This window comes from Siniperca chuatsi, linkage group LG15, assembly GCF_020085105.1.
Source record: "Siniperca chuatsi isolate FFG_IHB_CAS linkage group LG15, ASM2008510v1, whole genome shotgun sequence".
NCBI classification, from domain to species: Eukaryota; Metazoa; Chordata; class Actinopteri; order Centrarchiformes; family Sinipercidae; genus Siniperca; species Siniperca chuatsi.
In genome coordinates, this window is record NC_058056.1 from 13621526 (window position 1) to 13644114 (window position 22589).

Genomic DNA, 22589 nt, shown 5'->3' on the forward strand with positions numbered 1-22589 from the left:
TCGCACGCCCTGCCCTGTTTCTAGTCCATCTGCTTTGTGTCTAAGTACTTAAAATAAATCTTAACCCAATAACTGCCCCGTGCACTACACAGTGCCGCCATGTTATGACATCATTGGCTAATCCCACCCTGTAGTGTGCAGGTTGGTGCGGAGTCATGAAAGTGTTTGTAAACAACTCAGTCAGAAGGTAATTTAAGAGCTGTACTAATATCTTCAACTCTGTTCATTTACTCATGCATGTCGGCATATCGCGCTGGGGTATATATAGTGTTTTTTTGTCAGCGTACATCTCACATGTGAGGGTGGATAACTTGAGAAATGTTGCATTTTAGGTTAGCAAGCTAACGTTAGCTAAATAGTGAGCATGTACTGTTACAACCTTAACCTGACGTTAGCCGGCTATGCTAATGTTGCCTCACTCTTCCGACAGGAGTGGTTCATAGGCTAGCTAACGACGCTAGCTTCACACTTGCTAGCCGGCTAGTTAGCTAAATTACATGCCTTTGTCTAGCCAGCAGTCAAAGCGCAGCTCCCGTCTCGTGACTGCGATGACAGCTGTGTTTAAGTAAACACAGCTAAGGATAGCTATTGACTAGCAAGTCTGTGGCATGCTAACAGTTATTTCACAAGTGCGTTTGGCTAGTTAACACTGGCTGTAGAATGGGGATAAATGTATGCTTAAAATAACACTAACGTTATCTGGACATTTCATGTTGCACTGATGTTATATTATAATGCTACTCATGAGCTAAAACTGCCTGTCTTAAACTGACGCATTAATGGAGCTTGTTGTTTTCGGCTGTGTTGTAAACATATTGTGTCAAGTGTCAAATTACAAAGGGGGCACCATATGTGTGTCTTTCCATAGGCGCAGCAAACTGGAGTCGGACCAATTCCCACACATATCCCTGAGTGTCAACACATCCCCTGAAGTGTCCCTATTCTTGGGATATGAAGGGTGTTTGAGCTCACGATTTCTCAATGTCTTTAAGTCGACAGGATGACATAACTGTAATACCAGTGATTAATTCATAGCTGTTTTGAGTAGCTATAGCATTCCAGCTGCAGAACCTCAAGATCCCTTTCATTACCTGTGTACTGTTAACCTATTGAGTTAAGATGCCTTGGCCATTTTCGGAGTCCATCAAGAAGCGGGCCTGCAGATATCTCCTGCATCGGTACCTTGGCAACTTTCTGCAGGAGAAGCTGAGCTTGGATCAGCTCAGTTTGGACCTCTATCAAGGCACTGGATCACTTGCACAAGTGCCATTGGATAAATGGGTATGTGTACTGTTACTTTTGTGGCAGGAAATACAGCAGATCAATTTATTTGATTTAAACACAGAATCTGCATGAACTACGAGAAGCTTCACCATTGTTTCTTGTTACTCAGTCGCTCAATGAGCTCCTAGAGACGGCAGATGCCCCTTTTGAGGTAATCGCAGGGTTCATCCAGACAATTTCTCTAACCGTCCCATGGGCAGCGCTGCTGCAGGAAAACTGTGCCCTAGAGGTCAAGGGTTTGGAGATGGTTCTCAGACCAAGACCAAGACTGGGTAAGGAGAGACTGCATTGTGTGCCACTACAAAACCATCTGTGAAAAAGAAATTAGATAGATGGAAAAGGGCTGAGAAAACGTGTTGTTATTTTGTCCCATGTGAACAAGTTTACAACTAATTTTACTGAAAAATAAATGACTGTGTCACCACTGGCTGTTCTTCCAGCATCTGGCACTGAGCCCATGTACTGGTCCAGTTTCATGACGAGCAGCATGCAGCTTGCCAAAGAATGTCTGAGCCAGAAACTCACCGACGATATGGGAGAGAGCTTCCAGCCTTTTGAGGGATTAGAGAAGTTTGCAGAAACGATAGAGACAGGTACATTACGTCTATACAGTTAGGCAACATTTAAAGAGGTTCACCAGCCTAATATTGTTTAAAGTAATTTCTTTTAATTTCCTATCTTGCAGTTCTGAGAAGAGTTAAAGTGACTTTTTTGGATACTGTTCTCAGAGTCGAACACATTCCAGAAAATTCTAAAACTGGAATCGCCCTTGAGATTCGAATCAATAAGTAAGTTTGGACAGTCAATGGGACAACAGGAAATTTCCCAAATTTTCTAAATATCACAGTCTAGTTAAAAGCCATCATCCATTATCAATTTTCATATTAAATCTAAAATCTATAATCAATCAGAAAGGAAGAGACATGGATAACGGGAAGTAAACAAACTACTATTGAATATTTTATAAAATTGATTTGTGAATAGTAAAAAGAGCTGCAGCTAAATGTATGGAAGATGTCCCTAATATGTAGTACATGTGATGTATTAGTTTTCACTGTCATACTGCAGGTCATTGTTAAGCTATTTGTGTTCTGTGGTTGCTTTCAGGATTGTTTACTGTGATGAAACAGGCGAAGAGAGTTCAAGCGTGAATGTGCATCAGCCAACCACATTTGCACATAAAAACTTGCAGGTGGAAGGCATCACCATATTTTGGGATGAGTTCTCAGATGTGTTGCGGGCTGGTTGTAAATCTTCACCCACTCCAACGGTTGGTGTAGCGAGTCTTTTAAATTTGGCATAAAAGAGTTGTATGTATAAGCCTTATATAAAGCCTTAAAATATATCTCTTATTTTGCAGGAAACTGAGCCAAAGCTCTCCCCTAGCTGGAATCCCAAAATAATATGTGAGCCTCATCCCCAGTTCACAGAGCCGGTATCCTCTACAACACCCTTTGAACCAGTGCAGGTTGGGAGCCTTGGTGGTAAAATAGAGTTATCCCTCACTCTGAAAAACAACTTAGCTATGCCTGGAGCAAAGGTAAATGAACCATTTCTTAATTACAAAATATCAAGAGAAAAAAATTTCCTGATTATTTACTCAATATTTTGAACTAGGGGTGATTGCTATTAACCAGGCTGATTTGCATGCTTTGCTTTTCAGCTGGATGTTGTTGGACATATTGATACGCTTATTATTCTCCTGTCCCCACGGCAAGTTCATCTTCTTCTGGACTTGTGTGGAGCTTTCTCAGGTGGAGGTGAGCACCCCTCTGTTGATAGATGCTAGAGAATATTTGGATCAAACAGGGTAACAATGTCACCAAATGAGTTATTTATAAAAAGAGTGAATAGAGTATTTGTTATTCTTTGTGTGAAGGTGCACAGGAATGGGCTAAGGACAGAAAGAGCCGACCCATACAGCAAGAGGATGAGTATCGGCTCCATATGGAACTGAACCGCTGTCTGAAGAAGGATACAGCTGTGCCAGGAACAGACCCCGACCTCTTTGAGAGCCAGACCACCAGAACTGTGTCTAGTCGAGGTTGGATTGAAACACCGTCCTCTAACCCCTGACCTCTCTGAGAAATCATATGTCATGGTTGCATCTATCTAATGAAATTTGTTCATTCTTTATCCTTTCCTTTTATTTTTCCCCCCCCAACACATCTGTGGTTGGTGTAGATGATGTATTCTTCTCCATGGCAGACATGGACATGTCTCACAGCTTGTCATCCCTTCCTCCTCTGGGTGAACCACCCACTGTTGACTTGGATTTGTCACTTAATAGCAACTACTCTGCTTCCCCAGGAGAATCTCCCTCTGGAAATGCAACAGTATGTCTTCACCTCTTTGACTGCAGTCATCAAGACACATTGAAATCTAATGTAGTTGAGCGTAAGAGCCCTCAGCGGTTTGGTTACTCCCCAGCAAATTGCACTGCAGTGTACTTTAATCTTTATACTGACAAAATAAGGAGGTATACAATTGACTATTTTAAATATGGGTGTTTTAGTTTGTGTGGTAATATCATTCCAAATGAACTGCTGTTCTTACATAATCTGGCATCATTTCTGTGTTTGAAGGCTCTGTGGGATGATTACATGGATGTACCTCAACAAAGAGAGAAGCAGACTAATGAAACTCCCGTCCAGTCGCGGGATTCCCAACTCCCTCAAAAATTACTGAGACAGATTTGTAAGTATCACAATATATCAGTATATTTTTACATACTTTATAAACATTAAACTATTACATACTAGTCCCTCTGTGGCCATGTGCTTTAGAGAGGGAAAGTTTGCAGGTTTTCATTGAAAGGAAGGAATACATCAGCATATCTTTATCTGTGGTTGAAGGTATGACATTCAGTGAAATCAGCTGGTGAAGTGTTTGGCTCTATGAAAACCTACAAACACTCAGCCCTCTGTTGCACATGGTTATCATTTTACCACAGTGAAAATGAAGTATCTGTATGTACATTGTTGTATTTCAGCCCATCCATCCAAAACCCACGGTGATGAGTCAAGGCCAGAGCTGGTGTTAAGGTTGACACTGAGTAGCCTGGCTGTCTCAGTGCTCCACATCGACCCGCTGCCACCACCAGATGCTGCTCCCAGTCCCCTCGGCCCTATCGCTGCACACTTCTTCAGCATGGTGGGCCCAGGCCATCTCGCCCCAGCTGCTTTCCTTCAGTCTCGGATAATGTTTAACCATGCCTGCCCCCATGACCATCTCAGGTACACTTTTATTTTTCACTAATTCCTGTTGTGCAAGGTTATACATGGTGGTTTTTTGAGCATATTGTAGGACAGATTTGTCTCTGCTTATATTTGCAGGTTTGTGGCCCAGGGCCTGAAGATAAACTATGAGCACTGTCAGGGTTCCAGCCTGCGGACTTTTAGCACTGACGTCTCCCTTAACCAGATGGAGTTTCTGGAGTGTCTGTTCCCCTCTGAGGCTGTCCGTGGTGGATCCCAAAGAGGCATTCAGTACACTGAGGTTAGAGTTGCAAGCCTGAGCTAAGCATGTTTTGCACTGCACTGAGCTTCGGTTGGTTAAACACTGCATACACATCCAGTACGTCTACGTGCAGCTGGCACGACATTAAGAGTGTTTTTCACTAGTTTCTCCTTCACACCTCAGCTCCTGACATTTGACACCACAACCAGGGCTGATGCGCCGCTTACCACCTGCCTTCACCTGCTTTACAAACAGGCTGAGCGCAGAGGCCCTCAGGTAACAGCATTTATTAGTCCAATATGAAACCACAGCACTATCACTCAACGCTTAAACATATTATCTGTCATTGTCGGCTTCTACTCAGTCAACCCTTTGGTTCTCTGTGCAGGGTGGCCAGGTTCGCCTCAGCACCATTCCCAGGAAAGCTGAGATCCAGGTGGAGTTGGGCCCTGTGCGCTCTGAGCTGGACATCAGCATTGTAGACCGTCTCAACTCATTACTACAACCTCAGAAGCTTGCCACCACAGAGTTGATGGCCTCCCACTTGTACACATCCTATAATAAACATGTCAGCTTGGTAAGGGCGTCCCAAGAACTATTAATTGAAGATTTAAACTTAGATTAAAAAGGTAAAGCAGTTGCATATTTATAGGCTCTACAACATATACAGTATATTATCTAATTCTTTGTCTCATTAAACTCATTTCACAGCACAAGGCCTTTACAGAGGTTTTCCTTGATGACAGCCATACTCCCACCAACTGTCATGTATCCCTGACTGTCAATGCCCCAGTGCTGGGCCTTGCAATCCGCTTCCCCATCCCTGACCTGCGCTCAGATCAGGAGAGGGGCCCTTGGTTCAAGAAGTCTTTGCAGAAGGAAGTACTCTACCTGGAGCTTGAAGACCTGGAAGTGAAAACAGAGTTTATGGGTGGCAGCTCTCCTGAACAAACCAAAATGGAGCTCACGTTCAGGGAGCTTGTTGGTATGTCATCTAAAAAAATATCTAGAACTTCCCTCTGAAGATGTTTTTTAAACTTAGGAATTTATCTTTAACTGCTTTTTATTTTTTTGCTTTACACAGGAAAGTTTCAGCAGGAGCCGGATCAACCAGCCGCCCGGTTCCTCAGAGTGTCCCACACCATGGATGGAGACATGACATCATCTGAAAGTGTAAAATTTGATTGGCCGAGGTAAGTTTATCTTACCAACCTCAAACTGATCTGTCTTTTTAGGGGCAACTCTCAGTGATATTAAATCTCTCTGAGCAGGGTCGTGCTAAAGATGAACCCCACTGCAGTCCATTCAATCCTTGAGCGGGTGACGGCTGAAGATGACGAGGGGGCTGAGGACCATTCCCTTGAAGAGGAAGAGGAGGACGGGGCTGCCCATTCACTAAAGGATGTGTGTGACTTTGGGAAACCAGAGCCATCACCCTTTTCTTCACGAAGGGTTATGTATGAGAATGAAGAGGTAGGTCGTGGCTAGAGAGCCACATTTATCAAAAATGTAATATACAACCAACTGCTGTATATATTATTACATTTCTTAGTGTTAAAATGCAGCATTTTTCTCTAAAACACTAAGTAAGTGCACTGGAGCCTAAAGTAACTGCTAAATGTACTGGTTTAGAAATTATCCAGGTATATAAATACTAACTGATTCATTTATCTAAGTCTGCACTCTTTATACAACTCAGAATTTACCCCATTTGGACCAGTCGCATTAATAGCACATATTATCTATTTATGGATATGCTTGATATTAGGAAAACACTCATTTGATTGTGGTTGAAATCAACAGTTTGGAGGCAATGTCATCAAAGTTTTAAAAAACCTTTATTGATTTGAAATCTATAATGGCCTGAATCGGTTTGCAAAGCAACTTAAGTTAGACAAGCATACAATTCAATATTTATACATAAAAGAGGTATGGAACCTCACGTACCTGTTACCGCAGGTCTCAATCATACACCTCCTTTTGGACTATCAATCTATTGGATGTCACGGCGTGGTCTGATTTACTCCATTTGTCATATTCAAATTAAAAGCACAAGCACTGATTGTTTAAGTCTAGACTTTGGAATAGCAACTCTGATGTTTGTTTGTCTTCATCAAACAAATCCTGGGGCACAATTTTCTGGGTCGAGGTGTATGGATCATCACTATGCTGTGTCACACAGATTCAAAAATATCATTGCACTTGATTTAAGGTGATATTATAACGATATTCTGAACATAAAACATAAGTATTAACTATTATATATGAGTTTCCACCACATGACATCCACCTTTAATTACACTATAAGAAATGTTGCACCAATATTTGAAAAAGTTCCTTTTTTAAATTTGCTTAGTTGAAGATTTGTTGTTGCAGTTTTGATGATGGCATTGATCTAGTGCAGGTTGATACATTTGCATTCAGGAGTGGGTATGTGCTCTGCTTGATGTATTAAAATGTATGGCAGATGCATCGTTATGCAAACAGCAACATGAGCACTGCTTTGCATGCCTAACCTGTTGACAGAGCAGGTGGTGATGAACCCATTGTTTATAAAATATTTTTTCTTTTTTTAATTCCAGATGGTCATTCCTGGTGATGTCGCTGAGATGACCGAGTTCCAGGAAAAAACCATGAACAACTCTCGCTTCATCCTTGAGTTGTGTTTCCCCAATGTGCAATTAGTACTCCCCAGCAAGGCATTTTATGAAAAACTACACAACAGGTACAGAATTTGTAATATAAGATTATCTTTTAAGATTTGTCATAAAAATGAACTTTGTTAAAATTTGAGTTATACAGTAGGCCAGTAAAGCAATTAACTTCTGAAACCTTTTCACATGTGTAAAAGTGTTTTGTAGTAGCTGAAAATCTACAGAGAATTAGTTGATGAAAGGTTTTTGTAGCACTTAGTTTCCATATTTGAATGTTGGAATACATCCGTTGAGACAGGTCTTGTTTTCAGCCAGATAAAATGTTGAAATGAGTGGACTGTGGTCATACCCATGGAAGACTCCTTTAATAAGATACTTAACCCCTACCTTGTTCCATACATAAAATGTATATTCTCAATATTTTAGGATAAACAATGACCTGCTGCTGTGGGAGCCCACTGCTCCATCTCCAGTGGAGACGGTGGAAAACATGCCATATGGAGTTGGACTCTCTGTCGCCAGTCAGTTGATCAACACTTACTCCAAGGACAGCTTCAACCAGTTCCGCTCTACTGGTCCCGAGGGTGAGATGACAAAAAACATTTCCATTGAATTTTCATTGGGTCAGATAATTTTAGTAGAAATGTCTAATGTGAAGTCATGTTTAAACTTCATAAACATGCTTTGTGTTGTGCTTCCAGATGAGACCAGTGGGTCAGAGGAGGAGACCATGCACTATTACTCTCCTGCATCTGACCTGGGCCTCAGGTCTCGCAAGAAGAAAAAGCCCAAAGCTCATAGCAAGACCTCCCAGAGCCTGTTCTCTGTCATCCTCAGCGTCAATCACGGCCTGCTGGCTCTTCAAACTAACACTAAGGTAAACTCACATCCTTTTTGGTATCACTTACTATTCTCACAGTTTTATTCAGACAATCCTAATATCTTGCTTTATGGATAGTGGGATTGAGTGTCCATCTTTTTTTCAGAAGGAGGATAAAACTGTACTAAAAAACAAACATGGCGAGTTCTGGCTGGAGGTGAAAAATGCTGTGCTGTTCAGTGTGACACAGTACGAAGGCTATAAAGACCAACACTACATCTGCTTCCACACCAGTAATATTTGCATGTATCATCAAGGTAAACCAAATGCACATATTAACTTTACTCCTATGCTGTTGTGTGTAAGTGCTGTTGTGTAGTAGAGTACTACTGTACAACTATGCTGTGTCTACATCACTGTTGTTATGTCATTCATGTACTGATGCCTCTTTCATTGATGTCTTACTCTGTTAACCTGCTCAGGACTTGTGGAGGGAGGCGCCTCTGTCACAGACATCAAGTTGCCATGTAGGACACATCCCCACTGGTTAGAGCCAACCATCTACCAATCAGAGACATCTCCTGAGAGATCCTCAACTCCCTCAGAGGGTATTGGTTTGGAGGCCCGCAGCATGGTGTCTGTCGCTGTCAAAATCTCATCACAGAATGCAGAACGCAATGTCAAGGTAGAGTACTAAAATCACTGACTGGTAACAAAATGAAGCAACGTCTACTTGCAACCCCAGCTTCCCATGTTGCATAGATCAGTGAGTTGTGGCAGTTTCCCCATATCTTAATCAACTTGCGACCCCTTAGACATACCTTGTACATCCCTTGGAGGGATTCTAACCCCAAGTTAGGAACCAGTGGTTTAGTGTGTTAGATAGAGGTTAAAATTGTTGTCTCATAGACAGATTCAATATTTCCCATAAGGATCCATTAGTTTGAGATCTATTGACTAAGACAGTCTTGGTATACTGCGTTTTGTGGACTCTTGACCTCAACAGACCCTTTCATGACCACATTTGCCCTGTAGATGGGGCTGTTGTCAAACTGAATGATTTTTCTTGATCTACTCTCCAACCCAAACCCTGACCTTGCCATGTAAGGGCATGGGAAATACCCATGTTTTATAAGTGAGTCCCATTGAGTTCTCACACCCATGCCTTAGTAGTCAAATTATGGGCAGCTGAGTCAACATTTTTCGCTGGGAAACACCAGGCATGATTGTATGTTTATATTTGAATTATTCCTGAAACCACGCCCGTGCAGTAGCATCTGTTTTAACACAGACTTTATGTAATACCACATTCAGTCAAGTGTTTCCTGTATTTGATAGAACTGGTGTTCAAAGTATATCAGTCAGCTTGCTTTTTGTTTTCTGTTCACTTTGGTGCCTTTTTTATGCAGGAATTTCTGGTTGCTGTTGGAGTGAGAGGAGCCACACTCCAACACAGAGTAGTCCCTCCCAGCCTGGGCTGGTATGACCAGGTAGGCCAAGATGGAGCTACCACTTCACTAACTCTTACAAAACCTCTTTTATTCTTTTGCCTTTTCATAAATGTTCAGAGAGCATTCGAAGGAAATACAATGCAATAAAATCACACATTTGTAATCTTGTTGCCAATTTATGTGCAACAGATTGTTGACTTTCTGAATGTTTCCGATGAGCCTGTGTTGGGTTACGCCCCTCCTACTTCTGTCACCACCCTACATTTACACCTATGGAGCTGCTCTCTAGACTACAGGTAAAGCAGACCTCAGACCTCCCACTACATAATGAGTTATTTGTTGTCTGTGAGTGTATTCAAAATGTGGCATTTGTTCTTCTCTTGACAGACCTCTTTACCTGCCACTCAGATCACTGTTGATTGTAGAGACTTTCAGCATCTCCAGCAGTGTCTCTTTAGACCTCTCTTCCTCAACACTCAGGTATGAAAGGGCTACTGGTTTAGTCGCTAATACAAAAGTGAGAGATGTAATTGCAACTGAGTTATAGAAAAGTTGTCTTTGCTGAGTATAACATGTTGTGCACAGGATCATTTTGGACGAAGCGGCTTTGTTCCTCTCAGACAAGAGTAATGCCGTCTCTGTCAATCTAGCGCGTGGTAAGTGGACTTCAGTGATGATTTTGAAGAGACATCTTGAAATGTTTCAATGCAGCTTTGACCAATGTTTGCTTTTGGTTTATATCACAGACTATGTCCAAGTGGTAGACATGGGAACATTGGAGTTGAGGATTACAGCTGTCAAACCTGGAGTGGATGGAAAGTTGGTAAGATTAGAAGTTATCTGCCTCTAAATTACATTAATGTTTTAAACCTTTTCTCAAAAAAACAAGGTTGAAACATTTTTACATAATTTTTCACTTGGGTCTCTTGGGTGATAGTCAGAGCCCAGATTTGAGCTGCGCTGTTCCAGTGATGTCATTCACATCAGAACGTGTTCGGACTCCTGTGCCGCCCTCATGAACCTTATCCAGTATGTAGCCAGCTATGGAGACTTACTGCCCCCTGCAGAACCAGAGGCCAAGCTCAGCAGCACTTCACAAAGAACCAAGGTCAGCAGCAGTGACACCAACACAAGCCAAATAGGATTTAAAACCTCTACTGGTCATACATGCTTAGTTTGAGTGTATTTCTGGACAGGTGGAGTTTCCTAGCCGGCCCACATCTCAGACCCCATTGCTCGCTGAGACTGAGCAGCAGATGTTGCAGGATCTGATGAGTGAAGCTATGGAGGAGACTGATGGGCAGCATGCACCAGGGCTGCAGCAGAATGGTGAAGACTCTGTTTAGGAAAAATGAAACATTTAGCTCCATGAATGATTTACCGTTATTTAAGTAGATTTACTACTTTTTCACACATCTATAGGTGCACATGAGGAGCGGAATCAAGACCATGACCCCCCTCGCTCAGACCTGTTTTTGTTCCCGGATGAGAGTGGGAATTTTAACCAAGATTCAAGCCCCACTTACCCCATGCTTCACTCTCCTCTCATCACTCCTGTCCCTACCCTGACTCAAGAGACAGATGACTTTTGTATTCTGGAGACACCAGGTTCCAGAGGAGAGGTCAGGTTATACTCATTCACACAGTTACGGCTACATAACAGAGAGACTGGAAAATCTGTGTTGGCTCACTGTAAGCAATACTGTATGTATATGTGTTTCAGGATATTGATCAGGAGCCAGTGGTAAAGCAGCTTACCTCAGACCCTGTGGAAATCAAAGATGATCACTTCAGTCAGCCTCTAGATGGGAGTGATTCCAGCCGCGGAGCCATGAACTTTCCCATCCCAGAGGTGCGCTACCTCATCAAGGAGATCTCTGTCATCTGGCACCTCTATGGTGGGAAAGACTTTGGGAATGCAACTTTCACAGCCTCTCCTGCTAGAAGCCGGGGGTGAGCCATTAACTATGTAACTGTGCACACACTGTTTTGATTGCGCTCAAAGGGAAACAACTTGTTTATTTTTTTAGCATTTTCTCCACCTTGTAGGTCTACACCCCATAGCTCCCCCTCTCAAACTCCTGTCAGACAGGCCAAGGCTTCAGGACGGGCAGGAGGTGGAAGAGGAAGGAACCCTGACGTCCTGATGGAGATACAGCTCAGCAAGGTAAAGTTCATCTTCGCCTGGAATGAATGTTTTATTATGGTAATCTCATACAGATCACATGAATGGCCTAGGTCGTTTCTTCCTCTTTTACCAGCTTTTCTTTTACCTTTTCCCTAGGTGCGATTTCAGCATGAGGTATACCCACAGGCCCAGGTGGCTTCTGGGCCAGCAATGGATCAGCCAGTCTCCCGGCAGGTGTTTATTGTGCAGGACTTGGAGATACGAGACAGACTGGCTACCTCACAGATGAACAAGTTCCTCTATTTGTATTCTAGCAAGGAAATGCCCCGGAAAGCCCATTCTAACATGGTGAGGAAGGCAACACACTGACATTACCCCAGTCAACCCAATCAAGTCTTGACCTGGTGTAACTTCTTGTGTGCTTTTGATCTTAGTTGACAGTTAAGGCACTGCACATGTGTCCTGAGTCAGGCCAGGCTCCCCAGGAGTGCTGTTTGCGTGTTTCCCTGATGCCTCTTCGCCTAAATATTGATCAGGTAAAAGATGCAGATGATTTTTATGTGTGTATCGTAGATATGTATCAGCATCCTCAGTAACATTTTTTAAATGACAACCTTGTTTTTTGTTTGTTTGAAGGATGCACTGTTCTTCTTGAAGGACTTTTTTGCGAGTCTAGCTACTGAAGTTGAGTTTTTCTCACCGCCTGCTCAAGAAGGTAAAATTCATTATTCAAAAGTGCTTAACATCATTTAACAAAACCCTCACTTTCAAATGCTGGCTCCTAATAATATTTTGTTCTGCAGCTGTCTGTGTTTCCACAAAAAAAGTGGCTGCCCCAGAGATCTCCTGCAGCTTCTCCAAGCACGCTGGCAGCATCCAAGATCCGGCGCCAATCATCTCAGTGCCTGCTCAGAGACGTTTGAGCCACAATGGTTTCTCCACATCTGGCAGGGAGGAAGTGAATGATAATGAAGCCTCTGCTCCTTCCTTCACAGATCAACCCATCTTCTTTAGGTCAGTGTTAAATAATTAAACAATGATGAAACTCCTTTGAAGAAATAATTTAATTGCTTGTCTGTGTTTGGTAACGTTTTCTTTTCAGGGAGTTTCGATTTACCTCTGAGGTTCCCATTCGCTTGGATTACCATGGGAAACACGTTTCAATGGAGCAGGTACATGGTCTAAGAGGGCTATGTATTAATTCCACATTATTGTATTTGTTCTGGATGAATGATTGTATGACTGCTCTGTTCCAGGGAACATTTGCAGGGATCATTATCGGGTTGACACAGCTTAATTGTTCGGAGCTGAAACTGAGGCGCTTGTGCTACAGACAAGGGTATGTTTGTCTCAGTAATATATCATATGAGACTGTGTTGTTTATTTGATATCTTGGATTCAGCCAGTAAAAGAGCATATTTCTTTTAAACACCACAGTACATGATGTGTTCGTATCAAGTGTCTAATTCCCTATTCACAGAGAAACAATAATCTTTCCCTGGACACTAATACTTGTCTGTATTTCAGATTATTAGGTGTGGATAAGCTGTTTTCCTATGCAATAAATGAGTGGCTAAATGACATAAAGAAGAACCAGCTTCCAGGACTACTGGGTGGTGTGGGACCTATTCACTCTCTGGTACAACTAGGTGAGTACAGCTCTGAACCCAGTCTTTTTGGTGTTATCAGACAAACTTAAATGTGCTTTAATGGTTGTCATAAAAACAAAAAGTTAAACGAGTGGTATAAGGAGCGAGAGCTTCTACTGCTTGACTTTGTGTTACTGTAAGTATATTATCATTATTTCTTCTCAGTCCCCATTGTAAGCCATAACTGCACCTGATTTTAAGTGTTTCCGAATATTTTTGTTGCTAAAAGTGTAGTACCAGGTTTAATCAATGTCTTTGAAACTATGCCAACATTGAATTCATCATTTCATTAATAAACTGCTGTGTAAGTCATTTACAGTGTGTGAGCTTACAGATTCAGGTGTATCTCTCAGGTAATATATTCCCCTGTTTTAAGATGAATGTTCTGTTCAGTTCAGGGATTCAGGGACTTGGTTTGGCTCCCAATCGAGCAGTACAGGAAAGATGGTCGGATAGTGCGTGGGTTTCAGCGTGGCACTGCTTCCTTTGGAACTTCTACTGCTATGGCTGCTCTGGAGCTTACCAACAGGATGGTGCGGACCATCCAGGTAAACTCCTCTTTCCAGTGTCCACTAAAAAGTCTTTATTCGCTACTAATGCCTTCATGAGGCATCAGACAAATACTACTGCTGTGTGTGTCATTTCTAGGCAGCAGCTGAGACGGCCTATGACATGGTGTCTCCAGTGCCTGATGAGAGAGACACAAAGAGGATGAAACGGTTCTCCCATTACGGACTGGCTCATCAGCCTGTTGACCTGAGAGAAGGTGTAGCCAAAGCCTATACTGTGGTAAAAGAGGTAAAAAAAATATATTCTATATTTTCACTTCAATGACATTAATGGAAAGAAACTCTGTTTTTAATGAGGATTTTATGGTGTTTCCATCCACAGGGGATCACAGACACAGCACTGACCATCTATGACACAGCCACCCGGGAGCACGAGCAGCGTGGGATGACGGGTGCAGTGGGTGGAGTTCTCCGCCAGCTGCCACCAGCAGTGGTCAAGCCACTCATTATGGCCACTGAAGCCACCTCCAATGTCTTGGGTGGGATGAGGAACCAGATTCACCCTGATGCACGCCAGGAGGAGTCTCAGAAATGGAGGCAGGGCGAGGAGTAATTCTTATTGCCATATGGTACCTGAAAGCATGACTGTGCAGAAGCAATAGCTAGTAAATGCATTGGAAACTTTTATCTGAGGATTTTTGAAGAGGAACATCTCATAGATGTATATACAGCCCTGGTGTAAATAAGATACTGTTCATCTCGTGGCAATTTGAGCTACTGTGATTCAGCTTGTGAGCTTACCAGTTCCCTCACAGTGCCTTCATGGTTAATAGCATTGTCCAACTGTGCGTTTAATCAAAGGGATGTATGAAGAGTGAGCCACATTTTGTCTTTATGTGGATTATGTTCTGTTGGCATTATAGATATAAAATCATAACAGTAAAGCAATAGGCTGTTGTCTCATGAGGCACAAACATTGGCTTCATTCTCAAACAGCTCTGTTTACAAGTTGTGCGCTTCATTCTCTTATCCTAGTTGGTGTTAACAAACACTATTATGGTATAGGTGTAATGAACCTTAATTTATATAACATGCACTGTATGTGGGCCTTGTTATTTACTGTAAATATTGCTAATGTGTAACATGTCATGCAAATATAAGAACAAGTGTAGAAACTGAACGTGTTACAGCTGTGTAAAGTTCTGTAATCAGCACTTTTAAGTGACTTGAAAGGTTATTTTCTCAAATGAATGACAGATGGGAAGATTAGATTAATTTAATTTTGAGTTGTGATCAATGTTGTGTAATTTTTGCAAAAGCTGCTGTTCTGAAAAGCTGCTTTTGAAATTTAAAGTTTCAAATGTTTTATTCTGTCAGTCTGCTGCTCACATTTTCAAATTGTTCACACGAACTTGTACAAGAAACTGTATCTACTCAGAATCTTGAGGCAAAGTCTTAATATCCTGCACAATTTAATTTTTTAAGTGTATGTTTGAATATTGATATTTGGCGTGACGTGTTGCAGACATTTGATTTGCCCATTTTCTTGTTTATGATGTGGACAGAATAATATTTCTTGTACATAAGTGTACAGGTGATTGGAGAATTTGTATTAAAAGCATGAAAGAGAAATAAAAACGGTTAAATCCACCAGAGTGTGGCTGGGTGTGGTTTCTACTTTTCATAACTGAATGTAATGGACCTGTAAGCATTCATATATTTCTGTACAGTTGCATCCACAGCCTTAGATCTGAAATGGGAGTTTTCTTTTAAATTCAAGTTGTCATAGATGGATAATATGTATAAATACATAAATAATTTAACAAATACTTTTGCTCTAAATTTTTTTTATTTTGATTCGCAGCGTTTGACGCGAAGAATTTTATTTTGAAATATGTAAACGTTAAATCGGAAGTTGTCGTTTTGCCATGGAAACAGGAGGGCGAGGCCAATTTTTACTATGTTGTAAAACTTGTCAGTGTCCACTTTCTGCTAATCTTACCTCTGTGGAAACTTTTGGCGATGGTGGACGTAGTTGCTGATTTGAGCAGTTTTTCTTTTGAGACTGGACTGACTGAAGATGAGAAAGAGTTACTTTACCTTCGTGCACGTTCGGCTGGACTGACATTTTGCGGGTGCGCGCACGCAGTTTTCCTGTGTAAACTCGTCCACTCACTGAGGTAATTTATCTGTAGGTCTATTTAAAGTGTTTGTGACACACAGGATGAACTTGACATTCACTTTTAGCATACTCTTTGGTACTGTTTTAAGTCGTTCTGATTGGTGCACATTTACATTTAGATGTATCATCAAAAGTCACACTGCAAACAGAGACTCATCAGGAGAAGACAGCGAACTCTGCGTTGGGATACTTGGGTTGGGTCACATGGGGAAACAGTTGCTGCTCTCCCTCCTTGAAAAGTCTGGCATCAAACCATCACACATTAAGATATCCAGTAGAAGACCAGAATCTGCAGGTACACTGACAAAATGAGACACTTAACGTAAAGGAACTCAAAAGTCCAAATCAAAGTGAAATAGCTGTTCTGATGCAGTGAAACTCACTAAACCAGCCAGTGTATGGGCCTAATAGTGTTGGCTTGATGTTTATAAGGGTCTTGATATTGATACATTAATGATTAAACGTGAGTTGATTTAACTAAATTGTACCTTGAGCTTACTTCCTTGTATACTGAAAAAGTCATATACTCAAGATCCTGTGCTTGTGTTTCCCTTGTTGCTTCCTTATTTCAGTGGAATTCATCCAGACAGGCGTTGAATGTTTCTTCGACAATCGCAGACTGGCAGCGTGGGCAGACATCCTGTTCCTCTGCTGTCTGCCCTCTCACCTCCCCAAAGTCTGTGCTGATCTCCGCTCTCACCTGTCAAAGCGTTGCCTTGTGTACAGCTTCACCTCTGTTGTGCGCGTCACCAGGTACCACCACACTCATACACACACAGCATTGTTGTTTGCTGATTTCCAGTCACCAAATCCCTCTCTTTTGAGCTTTCATTCCAGATTGGCGCAGCTTCTTGGACACGACTTCATTCTCAAACCACAGTATGACTTTGTCGCTTGTGACGCTGCAGATGTGTGGCTGTCCTGCACTCATCTGACCACTGCTTTGACGGATCCTTTGCTGATTGAGGCATCGTGTCCTCTTACAATGAGCGGTATGTCAGGTTTCATTATTTCAGACTTCCACTTCTTTCTCAGAGCTTGCATTTGATCTTGTCATGTTATATAAGATGTAAGCGAAAGCAATGTGGTGCAGCGAGGCTTCACCCTTGATTTGACATTATTTATGTTATTTAAGTTGTATTCCTGTATATTTAGGTGGCATTTCTCTGGGTCTGAACTGGGTGTGTGCAGTGTTGTACAGCCTGCTAAATATCTGCACCTCTGCTGCTCTGGGATCCACTGATGCTCTCTCTCTGATCAACAGCGTCCTTAAAGAGAAACGGCCACACACTGTGGAATTAAATGCACAGAGTTTCATCAGTGCATCTTATGCATCTTTCCTTCTTACAGAGGAGTGAGTACAACACTGTATAGTTCAAGAATAGATATATTTCTGTCATGTTTAACTTAGTCATGTCCAGAGAATAAAATGTAAATTCCACCCATGGATCAAGCAGTTACTTTTCATTGTAGTGCAGTGTTGAAAAAAATAAGAAAAAGAAACAAAGCACTTGTTTAAAATGTTATGTTTCAACTTTTTTTCCCCCCACAAAGGCCTTTTCCCTGGATTTCTCTCACTGATGCCCAGACCAAGGAGACACCGCTGCTGTGCTTTCTATCAAGCAGCAAATCAATGCAACAGTGCATCTTTGCAGCATACAAATCACTGGTAGAGACACCAGCAAAATTAGAAAGTTAGACTCTAATGTAAAACTCAACTGTATATCCACTACAGATGTAAAATTAAAGGTTGTGTTCCTTATGTTGCACATTGAGTTTTGAAAATTATAATGTAATATGTGCAAGGTTACATTTGAATATATAGGACTCAACAGTGTATTTTGTGATACCTGAAGATATTGTGTTTTTAATATTTTGGTTTGTCATACATAATCTGTATGGTAAATATGTTGGGGGGGAGCAGCAATAATCGGTATCTTCTGCAATATATTGCCAATTAATTAATTAAAAATGTTCATGAAAACACACGTGTACAATATTTCCATTGCAGGAATGTTGCTACCACCACAATAAAATGCACTTCCAAATATTCACAAATCAAGAAGAAAGAAGAGGACAACAAAATTTAAAAAAAACATTCATACGAAGACAAAAATATAAGAATGTGGCTCTCTTCTTATGACTCAGCATTTGGACATTGTTTTAAAATTCATAGCTGCAACGTTGAGCTATTAATGTGTTCTTAATAGTACATTTGAAAAGTTCCAATCTGGTTTTCGTCAGCCCCACAGCACTGAGACAGCCCTTCTCAAAGGCACTAATGACCTTTTAATGAATGCAGACGCAGGCATGCGTCAATTCTTGTGCTGCTGGACTTGAGTGCTGCCTTTGACACAATTGATCATGGCATTCTTTTAGATAGACTGAGGCACTGGGTGGGCGTATCTGGCACTGCACTAGACTTATTCTCATCTGTCCAATAGGAAATTCTGTGTCAGCACTTCATGTCATCCTTCTCCCACATCAAGTACGGTGTGCCTCAAGGTTCAGTTCTGGGACCAATACTGTTCTCCTTATACATGCTTCCCTTGGGTGATGTCATCCGCAGACATGGTATTTCTTTTCATTGTTATGCGGATGACGCTCAGTTGTACCTCCCTGTCAAGCCCACTGACCTTTGTACGCTGAGTTCTCTGCAGGACTGCCTGTCTGACATAAAAAACTGGATGTCGAAAATCAAAACGTAATCAAAAAACTTTGACACGACTGCAGACTGTACAAAACTCAGCTGCTAGGCTGTTAACCAGGACCAAGAAGTACGACCACATCACACCTGTTTTAGCCTCTTTACATTGGTTCCCTGTTTGTTTTAGGATTGATTTTAAGATCTTGTTGATTACTTTTAAGGCTCTTCATGGCCTGGCTCCAGATTATCTTTTAGACCTTTTAATCCCTTATGAACCTTTAGGTAGTTTGAGATCTTCGGACAGGGGTCTCTTGTCTGTTCCTGGGTCCAGGATGAAAACTAAGGGGGACAGAGCTTTTGCCATCAGGGCCCCGAGGACCTGGAACAATTTTCCCGAAGAAATTAAGTTGTCTGAGTCAGTCTCTTCTCAAAACGCATTGTTATCGGAAAGCATATCCTGATCTGAGCTGTGTGTTTATGTTATTGTTTTTGTTTTGTGTATTTTATCATGCGGGTGTACCTCTATGTATAGCTTCTTGAACAGGATCTCGAGACCTCAGATTCGCAGGTTTTCGTCAACACTCGAGAAAACACGGAAGTGTCAAAAATCCTGTTTTTTCCTGTCAAGCAGCAGCACCGTGGAGCGGTCCGTCACATGACTGCAGTGATATGGAGGCGTATTTCCCGATGGCCTGAGTTGGACTAAAGTGAGATCGTATCGAGTTATCGGATTATCAGCGTTACACCGTGGTGAGTTAAGTTTGTGCCAACAGCTGCGGCTGCACTTTCTCTGCTTGCTAGGTAACGTTAGCTAATGTGAGCTAACCAGCTAGCCTGCAAGCTAATGTCAGTTTTATGAAGAGGAAGCTAGGTAATAAAGCCCATCACTTATGCATACACATTTCGCTTCTACAGCTTTAGCTATTAATTCACCAGTTTGTGCTGTGCTTAACATCCATTAATGTCAAACAGCAGTTTGTTTAGTTAGTTTATCTGCGTTAGGAGGCTAGTTTTAGTGTTCCCTCCCTGTGGCTGGAAGGGGAGGGGTTTCATCTTTTTCAGCCACGCAGACTGAGGTGTCTTGTTTTTACAGCCATGGAGAGATTAGAGGCTACATCAGAGCTCCAGTCACGGCTGTCATCCCTGTCCTTCTCGTCGTTCCCCGGAATAACATCCAAACAGTGCGACAGCAGACCGCCGTTCAGGTAACTTGTTGCTGCTGCTTATAAAGCTACTGTAAGGACCCGGATTGCTAGCTATACTACTTGCATCCTAATGTCTTCACTGTTAATGTATTGTGATGTCTGTTCTGCTGTTATACGATCTGCTCTTCAGCCTCCAGAACACAGACCTTTCACAGAGCTGTACCCAATCCGAAAACCAAGCTGATATGGATAAAACCAAGGAGGATTCAGGACAACATGCTGAGGTAGTTAATATTTAAGTATGTCGGAAGAGCTGTCACTGAGTGTTAATAAACAGGCAAGTCCAATATAATATCATTTCTCAGCTATAATATCCGTCTTGTGTGTATGCATTTCTAGGGTAATGAAGAGGCCCCTGCTGAGCCGGCCCTGGGGGAAGGAGGCGAAGAGAACAACAGTGCTGGGAGCTGTGAGCTCTCCGCTGAGATGAAAGGTGAGGGAACCTGCTGAGTATGCCATTATGACTGCTGCTTTGTTTTATCTATCATTTGAATTCAGAGGGTTCATAAATCAATGCTTAAAAAAAAAAGTTCATAGTGTAATACAAGCTCCAAAAACATGAATCTTCAATTTTCTAAGGCTTATCTAAGCGAGATAAAAATTATCAGAGTTGCTGTTATGCTCCTTTTGGACACATTGCCATTTGTTCCTCCTGATGGCAGCCCAGATGCCGCCCCTGAAACCCCCAACAACATGGACATCTGCTGCACTGAAGGAGCTGAAGGCGAAGCTTCGAACGGAGCAGGACAGTGTGGTGACAGTGTACCGAGGCGACATCATGACAGTTCACGTGCCCACTGTCCCCGAGGCCAAAAAAGTGTGCTGGGAGTTTGCTACAGATGGCTATGACATTGGCTTTGGCATATATTTTGACTGGACTCCTGTCACGAGCCGGTCTATCACTGTGCACATCAGCGAGTCAAGTGATGACGAGGATGAAGAGGAGGAGCTGGAAGGTCAGTTAGCATTTGCAAATTCAAAATTTTAAAACGGCCTAAATTTAGCTCACACTTAGGCTTGTTTTAAACCCTTTTTCGCAGGATGTCTCAATTAAAACACATCAGTCATTCTGTATCTACAAAACACACCGTAATTGCGTTTTTATGTTTTCCTCCAGCTGGGATCCGAGGCAGCGTGTTGACTTTGTGGTTTATGTGATTTCTGTTGCAGGGCCTGTCGGTAACGGAGATGTCGAGAAGGGCTCCAAAACTCAAACCAACTCAAACTTGGCTGAAATCCTACCTGTATACCGCCAGGACAGTCACTTGTCCGTTAACGGGGGGAGCCACGATTTTCCAGGTGAAGGCACTTACCTCCTGAAGTTTGATAACTCCTACTCACTGTGGCGAAATAAAACTCTCTACTACAGAGTTTATTACAGTGCCTGAGATGCCAATTTATTGTTTATGAAGGTATACTTTACAGAAGAATACTACTCTTAAGAACTATTTTTGATTCCATAATTGGAAAAAGTATAATATAAAAGGTTAAATATAGGCATATCTATTTTTTATCACTATCAGCTTGTGTTGCCACATGTTGAATTTATGTATATGGTCAGATAGTCTTGAATGCAACAGTTGCTCCAATGTCTTGCTGATAGATATTTGAAGAAGCCTTGCATATGTGCCATGTTCCCATGTGTGCACTGTGCTATTTAGTTAAGTGCCCGTCATAAAACATATGTTGTCTTCAGCCTAAACATTTCTATGGTAGCAGTGATCAGGGAACACCTGCACAGCATATATTTCTCCAGGCCAGGTGCTTAATCAGCAGTGCTCTAAAGAAATGTAGTTTTTTTTTGTTGTGTGTGTGTGTGCGTGCACCTTCAATGATTATGTTGCTTCATTGTTGTTACTTGTAGTTATCCTTCTGCTTTGTACTGTAACTTATTTTATATCTGTGTTAAATTTAATCATGTGATAATGGAGAATATAATTATGTAATACAAATTCTGTGCACAGAGCTGTCTACTGTCATAGTGGTGTGTTGGTAAAAAGATATAAGTTGAATGTACTGAAGCAAGTAGTAACAGTTTTTTATGACACAAATAAAAGTCATCCCTTATCACATAAAGCTCTTATTATGTAATATAGATTCAATATTTGCATTGCCCCCCCGCCCACCCTTTAATTTGCTGTTTCGGAGGTAGGGAGCGATGGCAGTATGTCATCTAAATGTATTTTATGCACATGTAAGTAAAGGTCACTGTTTGTTTTTGAATATCCTCGGTGCATTGGGCACATCTGTTGATTTCACCCTGTTTCTAAAATCAGTGCTTCTACCGCATTCACTTGTGCGCATGTTCCCAAAGATGTCACAGATTTGGCTGCTAATGTCGTATACGATGTAAAGCTACTGGTTTAAAGCTTCCCATGTTTGCTGTACTGTACCTTTTACTGTAAGTTATGATGACATTTGTTCCTGAAATTTATATTCCACAATAAAGAGAGGATTGTCTAGTTTTCTTTGTGGTTAATTTGAGAATGGTAAACGTTGACACTTGAGAGATGTCATTAAGACTGCTGGTGTGTGTAGTCTCCAGCCAACCAAATCTGTCCATTCCACCCGAGACGCCATCATTTCATAACAGTCTCACTG

General features: G+C 41.8%; 3 protein-coding genes across 6 annotated transcripts; all 3 read left to right on the forward strand.

Annotated features, from left to right (window-relative positions):
• The first annotated feature begins 53 nt into the window (after positions 1–53).
• atg2b (autophagy related 2B) lies at positions 54–15604 on the forward strand. 2 transcript variants are annotated; one of them, XM_044223931.1, is made up of 43 exons: positions 54–187; positions 869–1281; positions 1394–1556; positions 1725–1877; positions 1970–2072; positions 2392–2554; positions 2645–2824; positions 2948–3044; positions 3164–3328; positions 3469–3620; positions 3870–3981; positions 4277–4520; positions 4620–4782; positions 4927–5019; positions 5132–5320; positions 5455–5728; positions 5828–5936; positions 6015–6216; positions 7326–7468; positions 7824–7981; positions 8099–8274; positions 8384–8534; positions 8700–8902; positions 9627–9707; positions 9858–9964; positions 10056–10148; positions 10254–10324; positions 10415–10491; positions 10606–10776; positions 10865–10997; positions 11091–11290; positions 11392–11621; positions 11718–11835; positions 11953–12144; positions 12231–12332; positions 12433–12511; positions 12600–12810; positions 12899–12968; positions 13053–13135; positions 13324–13445; positions 13839–13993; positions 14094–14243; positions 14337–15604. In XM_044223931.1, the coding sequence occupies exons 2-43, from the start codon at positions 1120–1122 to the stop codon at positions 14565–14567; spliced, it is 6231 nt and encodes a 2076-aa protein (XP_044079866.1). In that variant the 5' UTR covers positions 54–187; positions 869–1119; the 3' UTR covers positions 14568–15604. The 2 variants fall into 2 exon arrangements, with proteins under 2 accessions (XP_044079866.1, XP_044079867.1); XM_044223932.1 differs by lacking the exon at positions 54–187 and adding an exon at positions 191–258.
• Positions 15605–15870: 266 nt separating this feature from the next.
• noxred1 (NADP-dependent oxidoreductase domain containing 1) lies at positions 15871–18120 on the forward strand. Of its 3 annotated transcripts, none has more exons than XM_044166140.1 (6): positions 15871–16134; positions 16256–16431; positions 16709–16889; positions 16962–17128; positions 17292–17490; positions 17691–18120. In XM_044166140.1, the coding sequence occupies exons 1-6, from the start codon at positions 15977–15979 to the stop codon at positions 17833–17835; spliced, it is 1026 nt and encodes a 341-aa protein (XP_044022075.1). In that variant the 5' UTR covers positions 15871–15976; the 3' UTR covers positions 17836–18120. The 3 variants fall into 3 exon arrangements, with proteins under 3 accessions (XP_044022075.1, XP_044022074.1, XP_044022076.1); XM_044166141.1 differs by having other exon boundaries at positions 15872–16134; positions 16974–17128; XM_044166139.1 differs by having other exon boundaries at positions 16709–17128.
• A 1242-nt stretch (positions 18121–19362) lies between these two features.
• Positions 19363–22450, forward strand: tmed8 (transmembrane p24 trafficking protein 8). Its single transcript, XM_044165812.1, has 6 exons — positions 19363–19533; positions 19877–19988; positions 20119–20212; positions 20328–20421; positions 20651–20944; positions 21159–22450. The coding sequence occupies exons 2-6, from the start codon at positions 19879–19881 to the stop codon at positions 21374–21376; spliced, it is 810 nt and encodes a 269-aa protein (XP_044021747.1). The 5' UTR covers positions 19363–19533; positions 19877–19878; the 3' UTR covers positions 21377–22450.
• Positions 22451–22589: the final 139 nt, after the last annotated feature.